Source organism: Montipora capricornis, chromosome 2 (assembly GCF_036669925.1).
Source record: "Montipora capricornis isolate CH-2021 chromosome 2, ASM3666992v2, whole genome shotgun sequence".
In the NCBI taxonomy this organism is placed as follows: domain Eukaryota; kingdom Metazoa; phylum Cnidaria; class Anthozoa; order Scleractinia; family Acroporidae; genus Montipora; species Montipora capricornis.
In genome coordinates, this window is record NC_090884.1 from 61,065,371 (window position 1) to 61,082,256 (window position 16,886).

Here is a 16,886-nt window from a genome sequence, read left to right on the forward strand (position 1 = left end):
ATAGATTTTAATTAAGTTGTTGGCAGGTCCACACCATCCTTCTGGTTGCCGCAAACTGACCTGCCTTAACAAATAGTATATGTATGTATGTATGGCCTTATTGACTACCTGAACAACGTGTGAAGTCCACGAGAGGTCATTCCTTTGTTACCAGTATGTTGAGTGGATTGGCACAGATATGAGTGGGTGGCCTCCTTGATAACTGACCTTAACCAATTCTCCCTATCTTCTCTAATCCACTTTAGAAGATAAGGTGTTTTCAATGTAACACAATCCTAAGCACTAAAAAATTCTTTGGAAAAGCTCTAACAGTTTTTTCCCAAACATCTGCTATCACATATTGTAAACAAAGGAGTGTTTTAGACTGTAACATGTTTCTTTTGCTTGTGTGCCAAGTCAACCTTGTTTACAAGTGATAAGGTCATGTTTACATTCCTTGTGGGGGGTGCTTTAGAACGAAGGATGTGATCTTCCTTTGCAAGCACTCTGTTTTACTAATCTATGACTAAGTTTACTGTACTTCATCTCTAACATGTTGAAAGAGAGACAATCGACGTTGCAATTTAACTAAGTATGTTGCACAATGCTGCTACAGAAGAAAGATCAACGTTTTCTCAGAATTAGCGGTTCTTATAACGAGCTTTTATTATGCAGATTACTCTGTTGTCATTTTCGGAAAACTGTGAAGGCATATTGTTCCGCAGAAGAAATTAGTTGGCTTTAACTGTTCCAGATTTTGTCAAGTTCTCCTTCGAAATTGCAAATCCTTTGACACCCGTGAGGTCACCTGTAAGGTTAATTTAGGAAGTTACTTCACAGACCACACCTTGAATTAGCTTCAATTTCAACTTGTGCCGGAAAGCAAGTGCTTCCGCTGTTGTGTAAATAATTTGGTTCTTGGCGCTAGCTAGAAAGCTTCTTACCAAAACTTTCACATCATTAATGTTTGTTACAAAGCGCCTACCAGCAACGTTTGTGATGAATACAAACAGTACTCGGTCGAAAGGTCGCAATAGGCGTCTAAAGTGACAAATACAGACGACGGAAGGCGCTATGTTTGCATCTCACCGCGATGAATTGCTACAACCTTTCTTTTTGCGAGAGTAACGCATCAATTTTATTTCTCATGATGTTCATGTCGTTTACCTATCATCCGCTCTCTTGAGTACAAATAAAGTAATGAAATTAGTAAACCACAATTATTAATTTACAATTAGTTCATCCTGCTATCCGTTATATGTTGGAATGAACGATTTATTGCATCAGTAGTCCATGTAACAAGCTTTCCTCAAGCGCTTTATTCTTTCTAGAATCAAAAGTGATGGGGTTGCGTCGATCTTCGAATAAGCAGCAACTTGCCATAAATAGCTGCAAACGTAACAAAACCGAAGTTAATCTCGTTAAGCCCTGGCCAAACTATCGAAAAAAGTTGGATTCAACGCTCCAACTTTACCAGTCGGTTCCAGGCTCCCAGATTGTGGGGAAAGAAAAAAATGCGTGCGGAAAATGAGTGGGGTGGCCTGGAACAGGCTACAACTTTGCTCGATCCAACTTTATCCACCGTTTGACCACCCATGTTGGAAGATGTACATTTTTTGTTCAATCAAGTGTTGGACAGTCAAGTGTTTTGCCACTCTTCCAAAAAAGTTGTGTCCTGAATCGAGTCACGTTCGCGCTGCTAGCCAATCACAAGTCGCTATCTTATTTTCAAGCCTAGGCTTCTAGCATTATTTGCAATAAAAATGGTGGACAAGGATATATGGGACGTCTTGGAAGTTGATGAACTCAACATTCAGAAACCTTCATCAGTGAGTATGAAGCAAGGCCATGTCTCTGGGGCACTTTTAGTCCTCTGTTTGGAGATTTCTGGTTCATTAGCATTTACAATTTCTGCAAATTGACCCGAGCTCATTCTCGTCATCATATCTTGCAGTGAACATGCCCTTTTCTACACGCTCCCTTAACCATTTTTGGGGTTTTCCTCATTTGAATCAATCATTTCCGTCCTCAAACAGCTCCAGTAGTAACACAATCGTTGCGAGCGGTTTTCGTTTCAGTGTTAGCGTCATATTTATAAATTTAGCGCCAACTTGAACTTGAATCAGTTTTGTCAAGCAATGTTGAATGAGTGTTTTGCCATCCAACAATGTTGCATGTGGAATCCAACTTTGTTCGATAGTTTGGCCAGGGCTTTAGACTTTTATAACCTTGGAGTAAAGAGGTGTGATTTGCCGTAACTCCCTCCTTTTGTGGATTATTTGAGCGTTGTAAAGTAGATTTACAGTATATCGCAAAGTTGACTCGCTTTCAATTGCGCGGAGATTTCCTTTCATGTCCTCTCCGAAATATAGAAATTTTTCCGCTCTAAGAAAAAAACATCAAAATTAGGCTTTGGTTTCATAGGGAGAGTAAAAAAAATAAAACCCGTTAGTTTACCGCAATGTCAAAGTTCGACTTAAACAAGATTGTCTCATTGCTGTTTACATTATTTTCTGCGGGCGTTGTAGCGAGTCTTGGGCAAACAGCAACCGTCAGATTTTGTTGAGCCCGAAGGACTAAAGCGGCCTTCACACGACAAACTAAAGTGGGCAAACTCAAAAGACACAGAAAAAGTTGGCGAGAGTAGAGACAAGGTCTGTTTGTCTCCAGCAGTTTGCCAACATGTTTGACAATTGTTGTTGTGTCTTTCACACACGCCAACTTGAGATTACCAACTTCGGTGTGTCGTGTAAAGGCTGCTTAACGCTCGAAATGATTAGTTCAGTTTATTCACACTTCGACGATATTGTACAGATTGGAACTATAACCATTTAAGAACAAAATCATAGTCAATGCACAGAGATGGTCATGAAACGCGTCAAGTCTTTTTGTATATTCTTGCTTTTGTCTGTATTTTTAGCCTTGAAGGTGCACAAGACTCACCTTTTTTCGAGAAGGTAACCAATCAAATCTTTCGATTAAATTATGCGCAACTAATTTGCGAACCCGTGCGAAGCGGAAACAAAAGATTGAGCACTGTCACGGTCAATTCAACATCGGTTGCGACAACATTGTTCTAGCTTTTGACGGTTTTAAGGTTTCATAACCAATCCCCCTCGATTAACTATGACAAAACATTGTGAAATAAAAGATAAAAATAATAGGTGGAAGTGTGCGGTGGTCGGAGGAGCATATCTTCACCGAGCTGACCACCGCATACGTTGATAGAAAGGATAGAGTGAATTGGTGCTATGGCTAGGCTTAGAGAATCATATTTTTCTACAGGCGCACAATTTTGGAAAGTATAATGATCCAATAATGGAAACCTAGTTTAAAACAATCTCGCTGTGACGTAGCGAAATTAGGGGAGTTCATACTGGGATCCAAGTAGGCCATAAGTGCGATAGAAACTCAAGTCAACTCGAGACTTACTTAACGTTTAATCACCTTATGTTTTGATCTGTTCAAATACGCAGTTAGTCATAGTTTTTCAGTTTATTTACCCAACAGGACCTTAGGAGTCGTAACTCGTTGAAACTCTCTGGTACCACCATGATATACTACAGAGGACACGCCACAACACCGGGAAGTTCATGCCCTACTCTTTGCGAATAGTGTGTGGGTACTTTTATGTTGTGAACATTGAGGGGTTGTGAGAAGGGGCCTACAGTTTATCGTCCTTTTTTGAGAAGACCGGAAAGTGTAGAACTATTTGCAGATGTCATTTCAAAGGCAGCACTTTCTCCTCAGTTATTTAAAGACCCTACGTGTTGGTCCGGCTTGAGTGGAATTCATGGCCTCCCGCATGGCAGCCCGGTGCTCGACCAACTGGGCCACCGGTGGAGGAGGGTAAAAGTGGACTTCAGATCGTACCTCGGCTTCTCTGAAGATACCTCGTTTTTAAGGTTTCAAAGTAATGTACTTCGACACAAATAAACCACGTTCACATTCAAAGTAGAACTCAGGTATACTTAAATCCATCTTACGTCCCTAGTATGAGCCAATTTATTGTTCCCATCGGGAACTGCCTGATAAAACCTGCAAGTAGCGCATGTCGGTCTTGTTTTACCCCGAAGAAAACTCACTGTCGAAAACCTTTGGTTTCTATAAATATTCTATAAAATCTTTAAAAATACTTTTAACCTTCCAAATAGTTATTTTGAATTTGTCATAGTTAGATGCGTTACTTACATTTGGGAATTTAACGGAGTTCTTTTGTGTTGTGTCTTGAACTGCAAAGCTAACATTAGGGATCTTAAGCACGCACGCACGCACGCACGCACGCACGCACGCGGACGGCAACCGGAAGTTAGCTGTTTTCCCTTTTAACTTGTCTTCAGACAACCACATTTGCATTGCTAAGTATCTTTTCTCTATTAGAGATGATTAGTATAAAAATCTGTGAGACATCAATGTCCTGGCAAGCGAAATGTTCTCTTCGGATGCCGTCCGCGTGTCAAAGACGCGCGTGCTTAATCTCGCTGTTGTTGGCAGTTGTTGGTTCTGCGAATGTCGGATGGTGTTGGCAGTTGTGTGCAAATGGAGCAACAACTCCCAACAATGTAAGAACGTGCAGTGTATTATGGGATTTAGGAAGGATACGACCCATGAGTCTTTGTAAACTTGCATCTCTCTTGCCATTTTTCGAATGGCGCCTCGGGGATACTCGGAAAAATCCGAGTGCTCCTTTGCAGGAGTCGAACCTACGACGACCTTCTGATTACTAGTTCGGATGCTCTGCCACTGAGCTAAAGGAGACTCATGGGAGACCAGGTCATTAAACTAGGATCAACGGGCAATTGCCCTGTTATACTGCGAGGACTGAAATTTTGGAAACAATGCATTCTCGCTGTTGAAATGAATGACTGAGGTGGAATTGTTAACCCCGGTAGATGTGTTGGAGACTTCGTGTTTAGTGTGTTTGCCACATCATCAAGAGACAGTGAATATCATTTTACTTAAAGTTGGGGTTGACATATGGTTTAAAGAGTAACACGCATATATTTTACGATTTTTAGATAATGATCGGGCTACGCGTTGACGCAACGTTGAGTGACCTTAAACGAAGTGATTACCCAATCATAATGTAGAGAATGCAGTATATTAATTGGAGCGTCGCTAAAAGTCTTTACACACCCGTTGTAACTGCGTGAATATGCAAGAAGAATTAAATAGTTAAGCTCGGTCGACTTAATTGATAGAGTCTCGTTCGTTAGTGTTGTCCCCAGTAAACGGGGGAGAGTTAACGTCAGATGAAACGGAGAGGTGATACCCAAAATTCAATAATAAGCGAGTTAGATTTTACATCGTTAACTTCACCATACTGGGATCTGTCTTCAAGATGACTTTTGAACCAGACGTTACGGATAGCACGAATTCCATATCTTTTTAATCTATGTAGAGGGATATCATGGTCCATAGTCTCAAAGGCTTTTAATAGGCCAGGTGCATTTTTTTCCGCGCTCAGTGCCAACTTCATGTACTTCGTTGTACTTGTGATTGGCAGATTTGCTTGCATCCATCTTTGTGATTGGCCAGTGTTATTTCTTTGAGTCGTGTTTGGCGACCCAGCCCTTTTACTCACACGTGTTCTGCATACAAATTTCCGTCGCCGATAGCAATTCACCTTGACGAAGATCCCTCGACTGTGTCGTTTTTCGTTCCAGTGTATTGTTTTCTGTTTTTTGTCTCATAGTGCTTATTGAATTGAAGCAAGTAGGTTATGGGGCAATACAGTAACGTTAGGTGAAATTGAAACTTTGCCAAAAAAACTGGTGGCCTTTGTTTTATCACGAGTTAGACCGCTACAACAAGCCAACGCCCGTTTCATTAATATCTAATGGTCGCGTGATTAAGTGGCTCCAAATGCAGTCCATTAAAACAAGAAAGTCATCGTTCTTCTTGAGACGGAAAAACAAACCTTCTGGTGCTGTCAAAAGAAATGTTATTACGTTTTCTATCGGCTAAGGCAAGATGATTTATTTTATTTGTGAGTTTTATCCTGATTAATGAGCCGACACAAGAGATTTTTGGGTAGCGTGGGCAATATTTTCTCTTGGGTATTGGTAAACTTGAAACAAAAAGATCATGTTTGAAATTCCTGTAGACTCTGATACAACAGATCCAGTAGAATAAATGCTTCTCATTCGCTTAATTTAATACACATGTATTTAGGCAAGCCTAAAAGTGGAGCTCCTCAATTATCATTTATTTATGTTTCTGTTTTCATAATTTTTTTAACTACAATAGTCCGCTTATCATAAGACCAGTCTGGCCTGCTCATTAATATAAATTAGTCTATTTTTCCGTGCTCTTTCTTGCTCTTTTCGCCGTTTTTCGTTACCATTATTCAGCCTGTTTTCTCGAGATCGTGCTTGCTCTCTTTTCCTCTGTTTGTCACTATAATTTCGTCTCTCTATTCGGGATCTTTCTTGCTTTCTCTCTCGTGGCCGGTTTGTCACGTAATAGAGAGCTTTAGATTCTAGAACGACTACGAATACGATATTTTTCACATAGAACAACAGTGAGCGCGCGCAAACCAGAGTCATTTTGGCGGGAAAAACGCGATACCGTCGTCATTTTAGTACGAGGTTTTGCAAGAATGTCATCGTGTCAAAACAAGTCAACAACACGGTAGCAGTTTTGGCATTTTTCGGTCAGCAAAAAGGTTAAGTTACGAGCAATAAAAATAACTGAGCAACCTACACTGCTAACAAAGAGTAAGATTAATCGTCCGGGTAATGAAACTTCTAAGTATTTTCGCTAAATCTCGTACTCTTAAATTTCTCGTCCTCGTCCTAGAATCTAAAGGTCTCTAATATTTCAAAAACGAGAGAGTGTTCTTCATTGGATTTCGTTGCCTATGCCATCTTACGTCATGCTGCCAGTAACCTTTTGTAGTATTATCTAGTTTTTTATTATTTTTATCAATATTTTGGTATCCTCATTTAAAATTAATTTTATAGCTCTGGGCCCACAGTAATTATTGGCCTTATGCTGTTGTGGTTGCCCAGCCATTTTTTCCTGTTATTTATTGTGCGTGTCATTTATTGTGTATGACATGGCGAAGCTAATATAGTAAAATAAATAAATTTGAAAAGGCCGAGTGGTCCAAATGTTTCGTGCGTTTGGAAATCCAATGAAGCACGAAGCACAAGTTTTTAAAATTGCTTCTCCCACAAAAGAAATTACAATTTTAGTCAATTTTTTTTCAAGTCAAAAATTTTCTGTACACTTTATGGTTGCTCAGAAGCTTGAGAGAGCTGTGAGCAAGCACTCGTTGCCGTGTCGGGATGGAGAGTGCAGAGAGCAGATTTCCATACCCTCCAAAAAGCTGAGAGGAGGAAGAAGATTGTGTGGCCAGTCCTGTTCCGAATTCTACCCATTTTAAAAACAAATTGGCAGCACGTATTTTCGAAGATTAGAATTATAATTAAGAGCCATTCTGTACTTGTTTTTGAAATTAATTGATTTCAAAGACACATGTGTTTAAAGTTATTGATTTCAAACCACACGTGTTTGAATTCATTCAGTGAATCAGCAAGTAGTGTTTCATTGGGTTTCAAACTCGGCGGCCGCGTGACCAGAATGGGCCGATGCAATTGGCTTATTAACTTATGGATTATTCATGATTTGAGAATGATATTTCGCCTGTTTTCTTGTGCTGTCAGTCGCTTTCGTTCACATTGATTATCACTAACTCGTCGCCTTCTAACTGGTTTTTGTCTCTCTTTCTCGCTCTTTTTGTCTTATTTCCTCCTTATACGACATTAAAAGAATTCGTGGCTTGGTTTTTGCTAGTCTTTAATATTTATGCTTGTTTTACTAAAATGCAGTTTCAAATGCGGTACGCTGGCCGTAAAACTTTGTGCCAAAAAACGCGCGTTCCAGTGGGGCGACATTTCACGAATTGGCTGGCTTACATGAAAACTTGAACGTACGAACGCTGAGTGATGTTGCAGCTCTCGTAACCAGCTGCTGTTTGGTATTGTAAGCAGCTTCTGTTGTTCTTAAGTCTAGGTCATTGTTTCAATTGTTTAGCTTTTGGCTTCGGTATCGAACCAATCGCATTACAAGCTGTGAGACAGGGTTTTCGATAGCTTTTCAAAGTACACGATTTTATAATGAAAGTATCGGACAGGGTTATTTCGCGTTGTAAGGCTGATTGCAAGTGCCTTGGGAGCGAACCCTCAAGGAGATCTAATTAACAATTAGACCCGTAGCCCGCAAGGGCTACCGGTCAATAGCCCATGAGGCGAAGCCGAAGAGTCTAATTGTTTTAGTATCACCCAACTAGTCGGACAGAAAAGGCAATAATAAAGTTAGCAAATGCAAGTTAAAGAAATATTTATTTGGCTTTTCGACTTGTTTTATGAAGGATGTATTGGGCGTGATTGTCTTGTGTTTCTTCAGCCCATGGCTTCCTGAGATAACCAAGTCCAAAAAAGGAGAAAAAGGAGGAAGCCAACAAACCCACAAATTTATAGCGTCAAAGTACCGGACGTGAAATGATAAACAACCGGACGATACGTCCGCCCTCCGGGCTCAGAGGAAAACCTCGATTCTGGTCGAGAGCTGCCACGTGACTGAAATTTCTCGCATCGATAGGTTACCATGTTTGCTTAAGGACGGTGCCTACTATTGTTATTGCGCATACGTTCTGCGCGTCTTGAGATACTCGGATTTCCTATCGGTGATGCTTACCGATACAAGGATATTTTTGCGCGGTTTAAAATTATGCAGAGAAAGTAGATCTTAGTACTATTGGTATCCAAAAAGAAAATTGGGGGTAACCATGCATTTTTCAGCGCTAATTAACCTTCAATTTAAGAAAGAACGCTATACATGGCTTTGTATTTTAAAGCTTTTTCCAAATGTTGTTCATGAATTATCTTGAAAAATGCGTGGTTACCCCCAATTTTATTTTTCGATTTCAATAACACTTGTTAACATCTACATATCCCGCATAATTATAAACCGGGGCAAAAATACCGTTGAACTAGTAGGCACCGTCCTTAACCATGGTGCTCTGTGCCCGTGCCTTGGGCACGTTCCGCTACTTTCGTTATATCATTAGCGAGAGATTAGCTTTCGTCTTTGATCTCTTGGATTGCGTAAGGGGCGATCGACTCCCCAGCGCTCCCTCCCTTTCCCTTACCTTTTCACTTGTTTTAAAGTGGCACACTTGCATATTTTTCTTTTCAATAGACAATACCAGACATGTGCCAAGAATATCACTGTGAATGCTGCTCAGACGAATTACCTGAAGACTCTTGTGAGTGCATTGATTGTTCCCATGGAGAGGAAGATACAAGTATTAGTAAGTGGAGTCCTTGTGCTGACCAGGGTTTTTGCGATTGTGAAAATGATTTTTGTGATGCATATACTCCTTTGATTTCGTCATCTCATGCATCATTTATGCAACCGTCAAAAAAAGAGCTAGAGGATTCCTGCCGAAATCCACCTTGCGAGATCAAATGCTGCTCGGAAGGAAAAGAGAGCAAAACAGACAACAAATCTCCATCAAACGACGCAGAAGATTGTTTCCGAGACCCTCCTTGTCAGGTTAAATGTTGCTCTGGCGATAAAGACACCGATACAGCCAACATCTCTCGGTCAAACGAAGAGGCAAAGGATTGTTTCCGAGACCCTCCTTGTCAGGTTGAATGTTGCTCTGGCGATAAAGACACCGATACAGCCAACATCTCTCTGTCAAACGAAGAGGTAAAGGATTGTTTCCGAGACCCTCCTTGTCAGGTTAAATGTTGCTCTGGCGATAAAGACACCGATACAGCCAACATCTCTCGGTCAAACGAAGAGGCAAAGGATTGTTTCCGAGACCCTCCTTGTCAGGTTGAATGTTGCTCTGGCGATAAAGACACCGATACAGCCAACATCTCTCTGTCAAACGAAGAGGTAAAGGATTGTTTCCGAGACCCTCCTTGTCAGGTTAAATGTTGCTCTGGCGATAAAGACACCGATACAGCCAACATCTCTCTGTCAAACGAAGAGGCAAAGGATTGTTTCCGAGACCCTCCTTGTCAGGTTAAATGTTGCTCTGGCGATAAAGACACCGATACAGCCAACATCTCTCGGTCAAACGAAGAGGCAAAGGATTGTTTCCGAGACCCTCCTTGTCAGGTTAAATGTTGCTCTGGCGATAAAGACACCGATACAGCCAACATCTCTCTGTCAAACGAAGAGGCAAAGGATTGTTTCCGAGACCCTCCTTGTCAGGTTAAATGTTGCTCTGGCGATAAAGACACCGATACAGCCAACATCTCTCTGTCAAACGAAGAGGCAAAGGATTGTTTCCGAGACCCTCCTTGTCAGGTTAAATGTTGCTCTGGCGATAAAGACAACGATACAGCCAACATCTCTCTGTCAAACGAAGAGGCAAAGGATTGTTTCCGAGACCCTCCTTGTCAGGTTAAATGTTGCTCTGGCGATAAAGAAAACGATACAGCCAACATCTCTCGGTCAAACGAAGAGGCAAAGGATTGTTTTCGAGATCCTCCTTGTCAGGTTAAATGTTGCTCTGGCGATGAAGGCACCGATACAGCCAACACCTCTCGGTCAAACGAAGAGGCAAATATTGGCGGTTGCTTCCGCAATCAACCTTACGAAGTAAAATGCTGTTCTGGGGGCAAAGACAGCAAGGATGCTACCGTCTCACCAAAACAGCCTCGAGACGGAACGAAGTCGGATTCATCAGCTGGGGACTCGTTTCCACTTCGAGATTGCTGTTCTAGGAATAAAGCATCAAAGAGCCAAAGCCCACTCGACTGCTCTTGTGAGAAGGAAAAACCGCGCATGCACAACTACAGCGATTCTGACGTAAGCAGGCCTTGCTGTGTAGACGCAAGCTCGATGTATTCTTTCAGTGAGGCTACCAACTCATGTCAGAGTTCTTGTTGTCAAGGCAAACCTCACAATGTCACGTACCAGTCACTCGATCTTGATAGTAAGCTTACATGTTGCGGTAGTGAAGCCTGTCTCAACAGTACTGATAAGTCACGCATTCTCCTTGCACCTGTAACGCATACATCAACAGATGGAAAGTACCAAGAGAGCAAAGCCCGTAATGGTCATTCGTTCGAGTTACAAAATCGGCGTGTGACTTTCACGTGTCCCTGCACGGAAGATGAATGCTGTGAAAAAGACACTTGCAACTGTGACAGCACAGCCTGTTACTCCGGAGACGATGACTGTTGTCAAAAAAAGCTTCAAGTTGAATTACGATCAAAATCAGTGAGCAGAATATCTATGACTGACTGCAGTGGATTTTACCCGGATCTCCCCACCCCTCCTGGATCACCACTTGTAATAATCAGCGATAGCAGTGGCAAGAAATCGAAGGTGCACATGCTCACGACAAAACTGCGCGTGCAAAATTTATGTTGTCCAATGGAAGGTAAACTCGTTCAAGAATCACTGGAGCCGTTGGAAGGCGTGACCTCCATAGCAGTCAACGTTATCGGCAGGGTCGCGTACGTCCGTCACGACCCGGAAGTCACATCAGCCTCCGAGTTGGTCACTACACTCAATCGCGTACACCTGGGAGCAAGTATCATGGAAACGGGTTCTCCTCAGTCTGAGGGAAAGAATGACACCCTTCCTCGTTCGTTGCAGTCTTGTTTCGTTTATCTTTTGATCCAAACCTTTCTCTTGTTAACAGCCGTGGTAGCGTTCTTCGTGGGGCTTTCTTGGTATAAGTGGGTTGCCATTACAGAAATCGTGTTTGGTATCTGTCCTGTTCTCAAAAAAGCATTTGTGTCTTTCAAGACTCTCTCAGTCGACATCAACATACTGATACTCATCGCAGTTGCAGGAACTCTGGCAATCAATGAGTGGGTAGAAGGAGCAGCTGTAGTTTACGTGTTCTCGCTCGCTGAAGCATTGCAGGAGTTCTGCATGCACAAAGTTCAACGGACCATTTCGGGGCTCATGCTCAAAGCACCTCAAGTAGCAATATTGGCCAGTACCGGCGAATGCGTCCCAGTCGAAGAGGTCACCATTGGGACTGTCATCGCTATCAGACCTGGTGAGCTTATTCCATTGGATGGTATAGTGGTGACGGGTCGAGCTTCTGTTGATGAAAGTTCAGTTTCTGGGGAATCTGTGCCTGTCGAGAAAACTACAGGCTCAAAAGCCTACAGTGGAACTGTCAATCAAAATGGTTACTTGGAAGTAGAAACTACATCGGATTCCTCTTCCTCCACAGTCACCAAAGTCGCTCAGCTCGTTCAAGAAGCTCAGACCGGTTCAGCAAGTATGGAACTGGCGATAAACCGGTTTGCCAAGTACTATACGCCGGCTGTGGTCATTGCTGCAGTTCTCGTTGTCGCTGTTCCTGCGATACTTGGCGCGGCTGGTGTGGGCACTTATGCAAGCGAGGTAAAGGAATGGGGCCGACGAGCGCTTGTCCTTTTAGTAATAGCTTGCCCCTGCGCGTTGGTCATGTCAACCCCGATTGCCATGGTCTGTGGCATCACTGCGGCTGCACAGAAGGGATCTCTAATCAAAGGCGGAGCTTATCTTGAGACACTTGCGCGATTAGAAGTTTTAGCGTTTGACAAAACAGGAACTCTCACCGAAGGAAAGTTTCAAGTTGTTGGCGTTGAGTGTGCGTCTGGTGTGCACGAACGAAGTGCCTTGCGCTTAGCTGCCGCCCTGGAAAGCAAGTCCAGTCATCCCCTCGCAGCAGCCATTGTCAATGAGTTTGCTGGTTGCGTTGCCGAAATGGTGGCTTCGCAAAACTCTAGTCTACCCGAAGTCTCGCGCTTTGAGCTTCACGAGGGACAAGGCATTTCTGGTGTTGTTGATGGTCATCTGGTACAGATTGGAAACTTTGAATTCCTTCAGCTCATTTTGGGAAGCTCTTTGACCGGATACATGGAAGACAAGTACATAACGTGGAGCAACGAAAGCAAGACAGTGATTTTCGTGAGTGTAGACAACACTCTAGCAATGATGATTGCTCTGGCAGACACTATCAGACCGGATAGTATGGTCGCGCTCAATCGGCTGAGGAAGCTTCGTGTCCAGTCTGCCATGATCACAGGTGACAACGCGCGGACAGCCTTGGCCGTGAAAACTAAACTAGGCTTAGACGAGTGTGTTGCTGAAATGAAACCTGAGAACAAGCTTAGCTGGATTACAGACCGACAAACTGGAAATACGGAGGCTGATGATGGGATAATTGATGATGATCAACCCAATGGATGCTGTTTACCCATTTGGTTTTCACGTCGGCCCTATGAATCTGTAAAATCACGTGTCAGTAAGAAGAGCATTGTAGGCATGGTCGGGGATGGTGTCAACGATGGTCCAGCGCTAGCCGCGGCGAATGTAGGGATTGCAATGGGCGCTGGAGGAACAGCTTTAGCAGTGGAGGCAGCGGACGTCGCACTTATGAGCAACAACCTGTCCAAAATACCCGAGCTGGTTGAACTTGGACGCCTTTGTCGCCTTATTGTGGCACAGAATATCGCTTTTTCTGTAATTCTGAAGCTCGCTATTGTGATCGCTACGCTTGCTGGGAAGACCTACCTATGGATGGCTGTTATGGCAGATGTACTTGGCTTATTGTTCGTGATATTAAATGGTCTACGACCGCTTCGGTGGAAGATTTCCGATAGAGGTTCTTTCAAGAGCTCGAGGATGGAAATTTCGTTTGCAGAGAACGCTCGACAAGTCTCTATTCGCGAGTCACGCGTGTAGTAGAATCGAGTAAAACATTTTCTGTTGTCGTGTACGGTTTACTCAATAGTTGTGACAAATGGCTTGTGAACATATCCGAATCAACGTTGGAGCTGTTGATAAGGGGCGGTGCCTCCAGAGAATAGGAAACTCGTTATACAAAAAGATATGGCAGGACGCAGATGGTACAACTTCTCTCTTGATTGGTTCACAAAACAGTGGGCACAAAACGATACACCGGGGAACAGTGGAGCCTAATCCTAAACACAGTAGGGCTGTGTCCTATACCAATCCAATGTAATTAGTGATTGAAAAGAGCTGGGTGGTATGTTAAAAATATAGAGGAATCTTTGTTTAAAGTTTTTGCCTCATTAGCACAAGGTTTTCGTTTTCTGATCTGTCAGCCAAGAATAAAGTAGTGAAGTTTGAAAGTGCTGCGCATAATGAGCTATTTCTGGAACTTTGAACTTCAAATTTTTTACAAAGGATGTATGCGTTCATTAGCGCTTTGGCACCCAAGAATTTATCAGTTTTTGATGGCTAATGACAGGCTCATTATCAAAGCTAAAAAGCTTTATAGTGGAGATTTAAATGAGTTTAAGAAGTTCTTTTACCATTTGGAGTCAATTTTTAAATAGCATGATGGCTTCTGTCAGGAAACTCGTATGCTAGTGAAACAAAATGTAGACTGTGATGTCAGCAAAGATTCCCTTATTGGCGACGGCGAAGAAGACGTTAACTGAAAGTATAACTTCGCGTTGTTTTATTCGATTCGCTATCGCTACACTTTGGATATTAAAATTGCGTGTCAGCTTTTTGACTTTAAATAGGCTTGAAAAGTTTGGTGAGAAATTGGAAATCATCTAGGTCTTCGTGTGCCTACACCTCTACTTAACCGATCAGGTCAATTCGCTTTTTTTTGTTGGGAGAGAAGTACCTAAGAAGAAATGGACCGAAGTGGAAAATACTCGTACAGGACGCGCAGAATCATAGTTTTCTCATGAAACCCATGGCTTTGCGGCGTTCTCGTTAACATCGTCGTCTCGTCAAGCCTTCGAGAAATTTGCCTCTCCCGGCTTTCTCGTAGTTTGCCGTACTGGTCACCAGAACCTCGGAGCAACCCAATGCTCAGGGAACTTTATGTGGGAGAACATACCCCATAGGGTTCTTATAGCCAAAAACTGGCTTTTTGAACCTTATGACGCCTGCTCAATCCTCGTGCTAAAAGGAATGCACCAATTAGGGACGCTTTTGATTGTTCTTCACGAAAACCAATGAGAAGACACTTCGTTTCAGGGTTCCCCAGAGCTGTTCTCACCCTCAGTCAAAAGGAGAGCCCTGGGGTCGAGATTGGTGGTTTGCCCTCGCCGCTCGTTCGGCCGCAGGCGCACATTAATAGGTATTAGGGAGCTTTAGCAACGACAACGGCGACGGCAACGAGAACGTCACAAAGTTGCATATTCAGTGGGCAAAAACAATAGCTTAGCACGCCCCGCACGTGCGTTTTTCATTTTTGTCCATTTCTTTGCCGTCGTCAGCAAAGCAACAACGTGAAATAACCAAGTTTGAGGTGTTACGGAGAACGTCAGCACTTGGAGATAAATTTTCATTTTTCTCACCTAAATTTAGCGCCGCTCGTAACGGTTTCATTCCTGAAGGACCGCCACACCTTTGTCATATTAAAAAGCTTGGAATAGTCGCGAAGTGATCGCAATAACGTGAATTTATGTTTTTACATGACGTTCTCGTTGCCGTTCCCGTCGTCGTTGCTAAAGCTCTCTATTTTAAGCAACAAAGACGGCTACGGCAATGACAACGTCACAAATCTGAAATATTATTGGTTTAAAGATGAAAAATAGCCGTGCTGCACGTGCGGCAAGTATTTTAGTACATTTCTTTGCTGTACTCTTCAAAACAACAACAACATGAAAGTCTTGACAACAACGTGAGCAATAACAATGGGCGGCCCATTGTTTATCTTTACTTCATTGAAACCGCTGAATAAGATGGAATAGTCGCGAAAGTACTTACGATAAGGGAGAAGTTATATTTTAAATCAGCGTTTTTCTGGTGTCACAATTCTTGGTTTGCACTTTAGTGATTGGACGGCCATGTTTGTGTACAAAAATAAACGCAAAATGTCGCTCTCTTTTTGCATAATAATAGAGCCAAATTCCCAGGAGACTTTTTGCTGTTGTTCAGTACACCAACATGGCCGCTAATGACGTCAGGTGCAAGTTTTACGTCATAAATTTTCACAATCATTATTCTTTCAGACATCTTGGTAAATTTGAGCGTCGGAAATGAACGAAATAATATTTAAGATATTTTTTTTTAATCGAATATAATTTAAAATTGTGATCATAAGGTGGGTTGGACTAATAATTTAGAATTTTTGGTTTAAAAAAGGCTGAATTTAAACCATGATCGTAAACTTCATCCTGTGAAGTACAGCTAACGAAAAACAACCCGAAATCCTTATAGACGGAAATAAGCGAAAATATTTATTTATAAGTTTCACAACCGGGGAGGAAAATGATGTGGCTTATACAAATAAGTAATGTAATTTTTAGTTTGAAAAAGGCTGGATTTAAGCTATGATCGATTACCCCGTAACACTAGCGGTTGTAAAAAAATGTTTGCTTTCCATTCGCGTTGTTTGAATGGTGGAATTTTAAATTTTTTTTCCGGATGTCATGAAATAAAAATTAACAAGAATTTGTTTGTTATAGTTAAAAGATTAAGACTTGGTTTTTTTGGTCGAGTAACGATCCGATGCCTTTCACGTTTTGACTTAAGAGTTTATTCGTGGGATGCATCCCACGTTAAAAACTGGTCGCGTATGCGTTTAGTTTTTTTTTTCCTCCTTCGCAGTCTGATATGGAAATTAACCACGTGCTTGCGCATCTCACTGAATTTAAGCCGTTTAGGTAGCGGTTATTACTTGGATGGGTGACAGCACAAAAGATCTGTTGTGGTTGTTCTTGTTGTTTTTTTTTTTTCTTTTTTTTTTTTTTTGGCAGTCACAAATAACATTTCTTTTTAAATTACCTATCCCTTGGAAACTGACATAAAAAGATGTTTACCAGATCTGACCCGCCGTTTGAACTCAGCTCGGAGAGAGCATGAGATATGTTATTGTGCCATCATGGCTGTTGTTGTTACGAAACTGCATGGTATTTATAACATTTTGCACTACTTCTCAT

General features: G+C 42.1%; 1 protein-coding gene across 2 annotated transcripts in view; it reads left to right on the forward strand.

The window, feature by feature from the left end:
* The window catches only part of LOC138029865 (uncharacterized), a 23,623-nt gene extending 7,212 nt beyond the window's left edge, over positions 1-16,411 (forward strand). Inside the window, exons 1-2 of one of the 2 annotated variants that reach the window (XM_068877696.1) lie at positions 5,836-5,947; positions 9,187-16,411. In XM_068877696.1, coding sequence (XP_068733797.1) covers positions 5,921-5,947; positions 9,187-13,701 — 4,542 coding nt within the window. In that variant the 5' untranslated portion in view covers positions 5,836-5,920 and the 3' untranslated portion in view covers positions 13,702-16,411. Of the gene's footprint in view, positions 1-5,835; positions 5,948-9,186 lie in introns of those variants that run through there. The other variant, XM_068877704.1, reaches the window with a different exon arrangement.
* Positions 16,412-16,886: the final 475 nt, after the last annotated feature.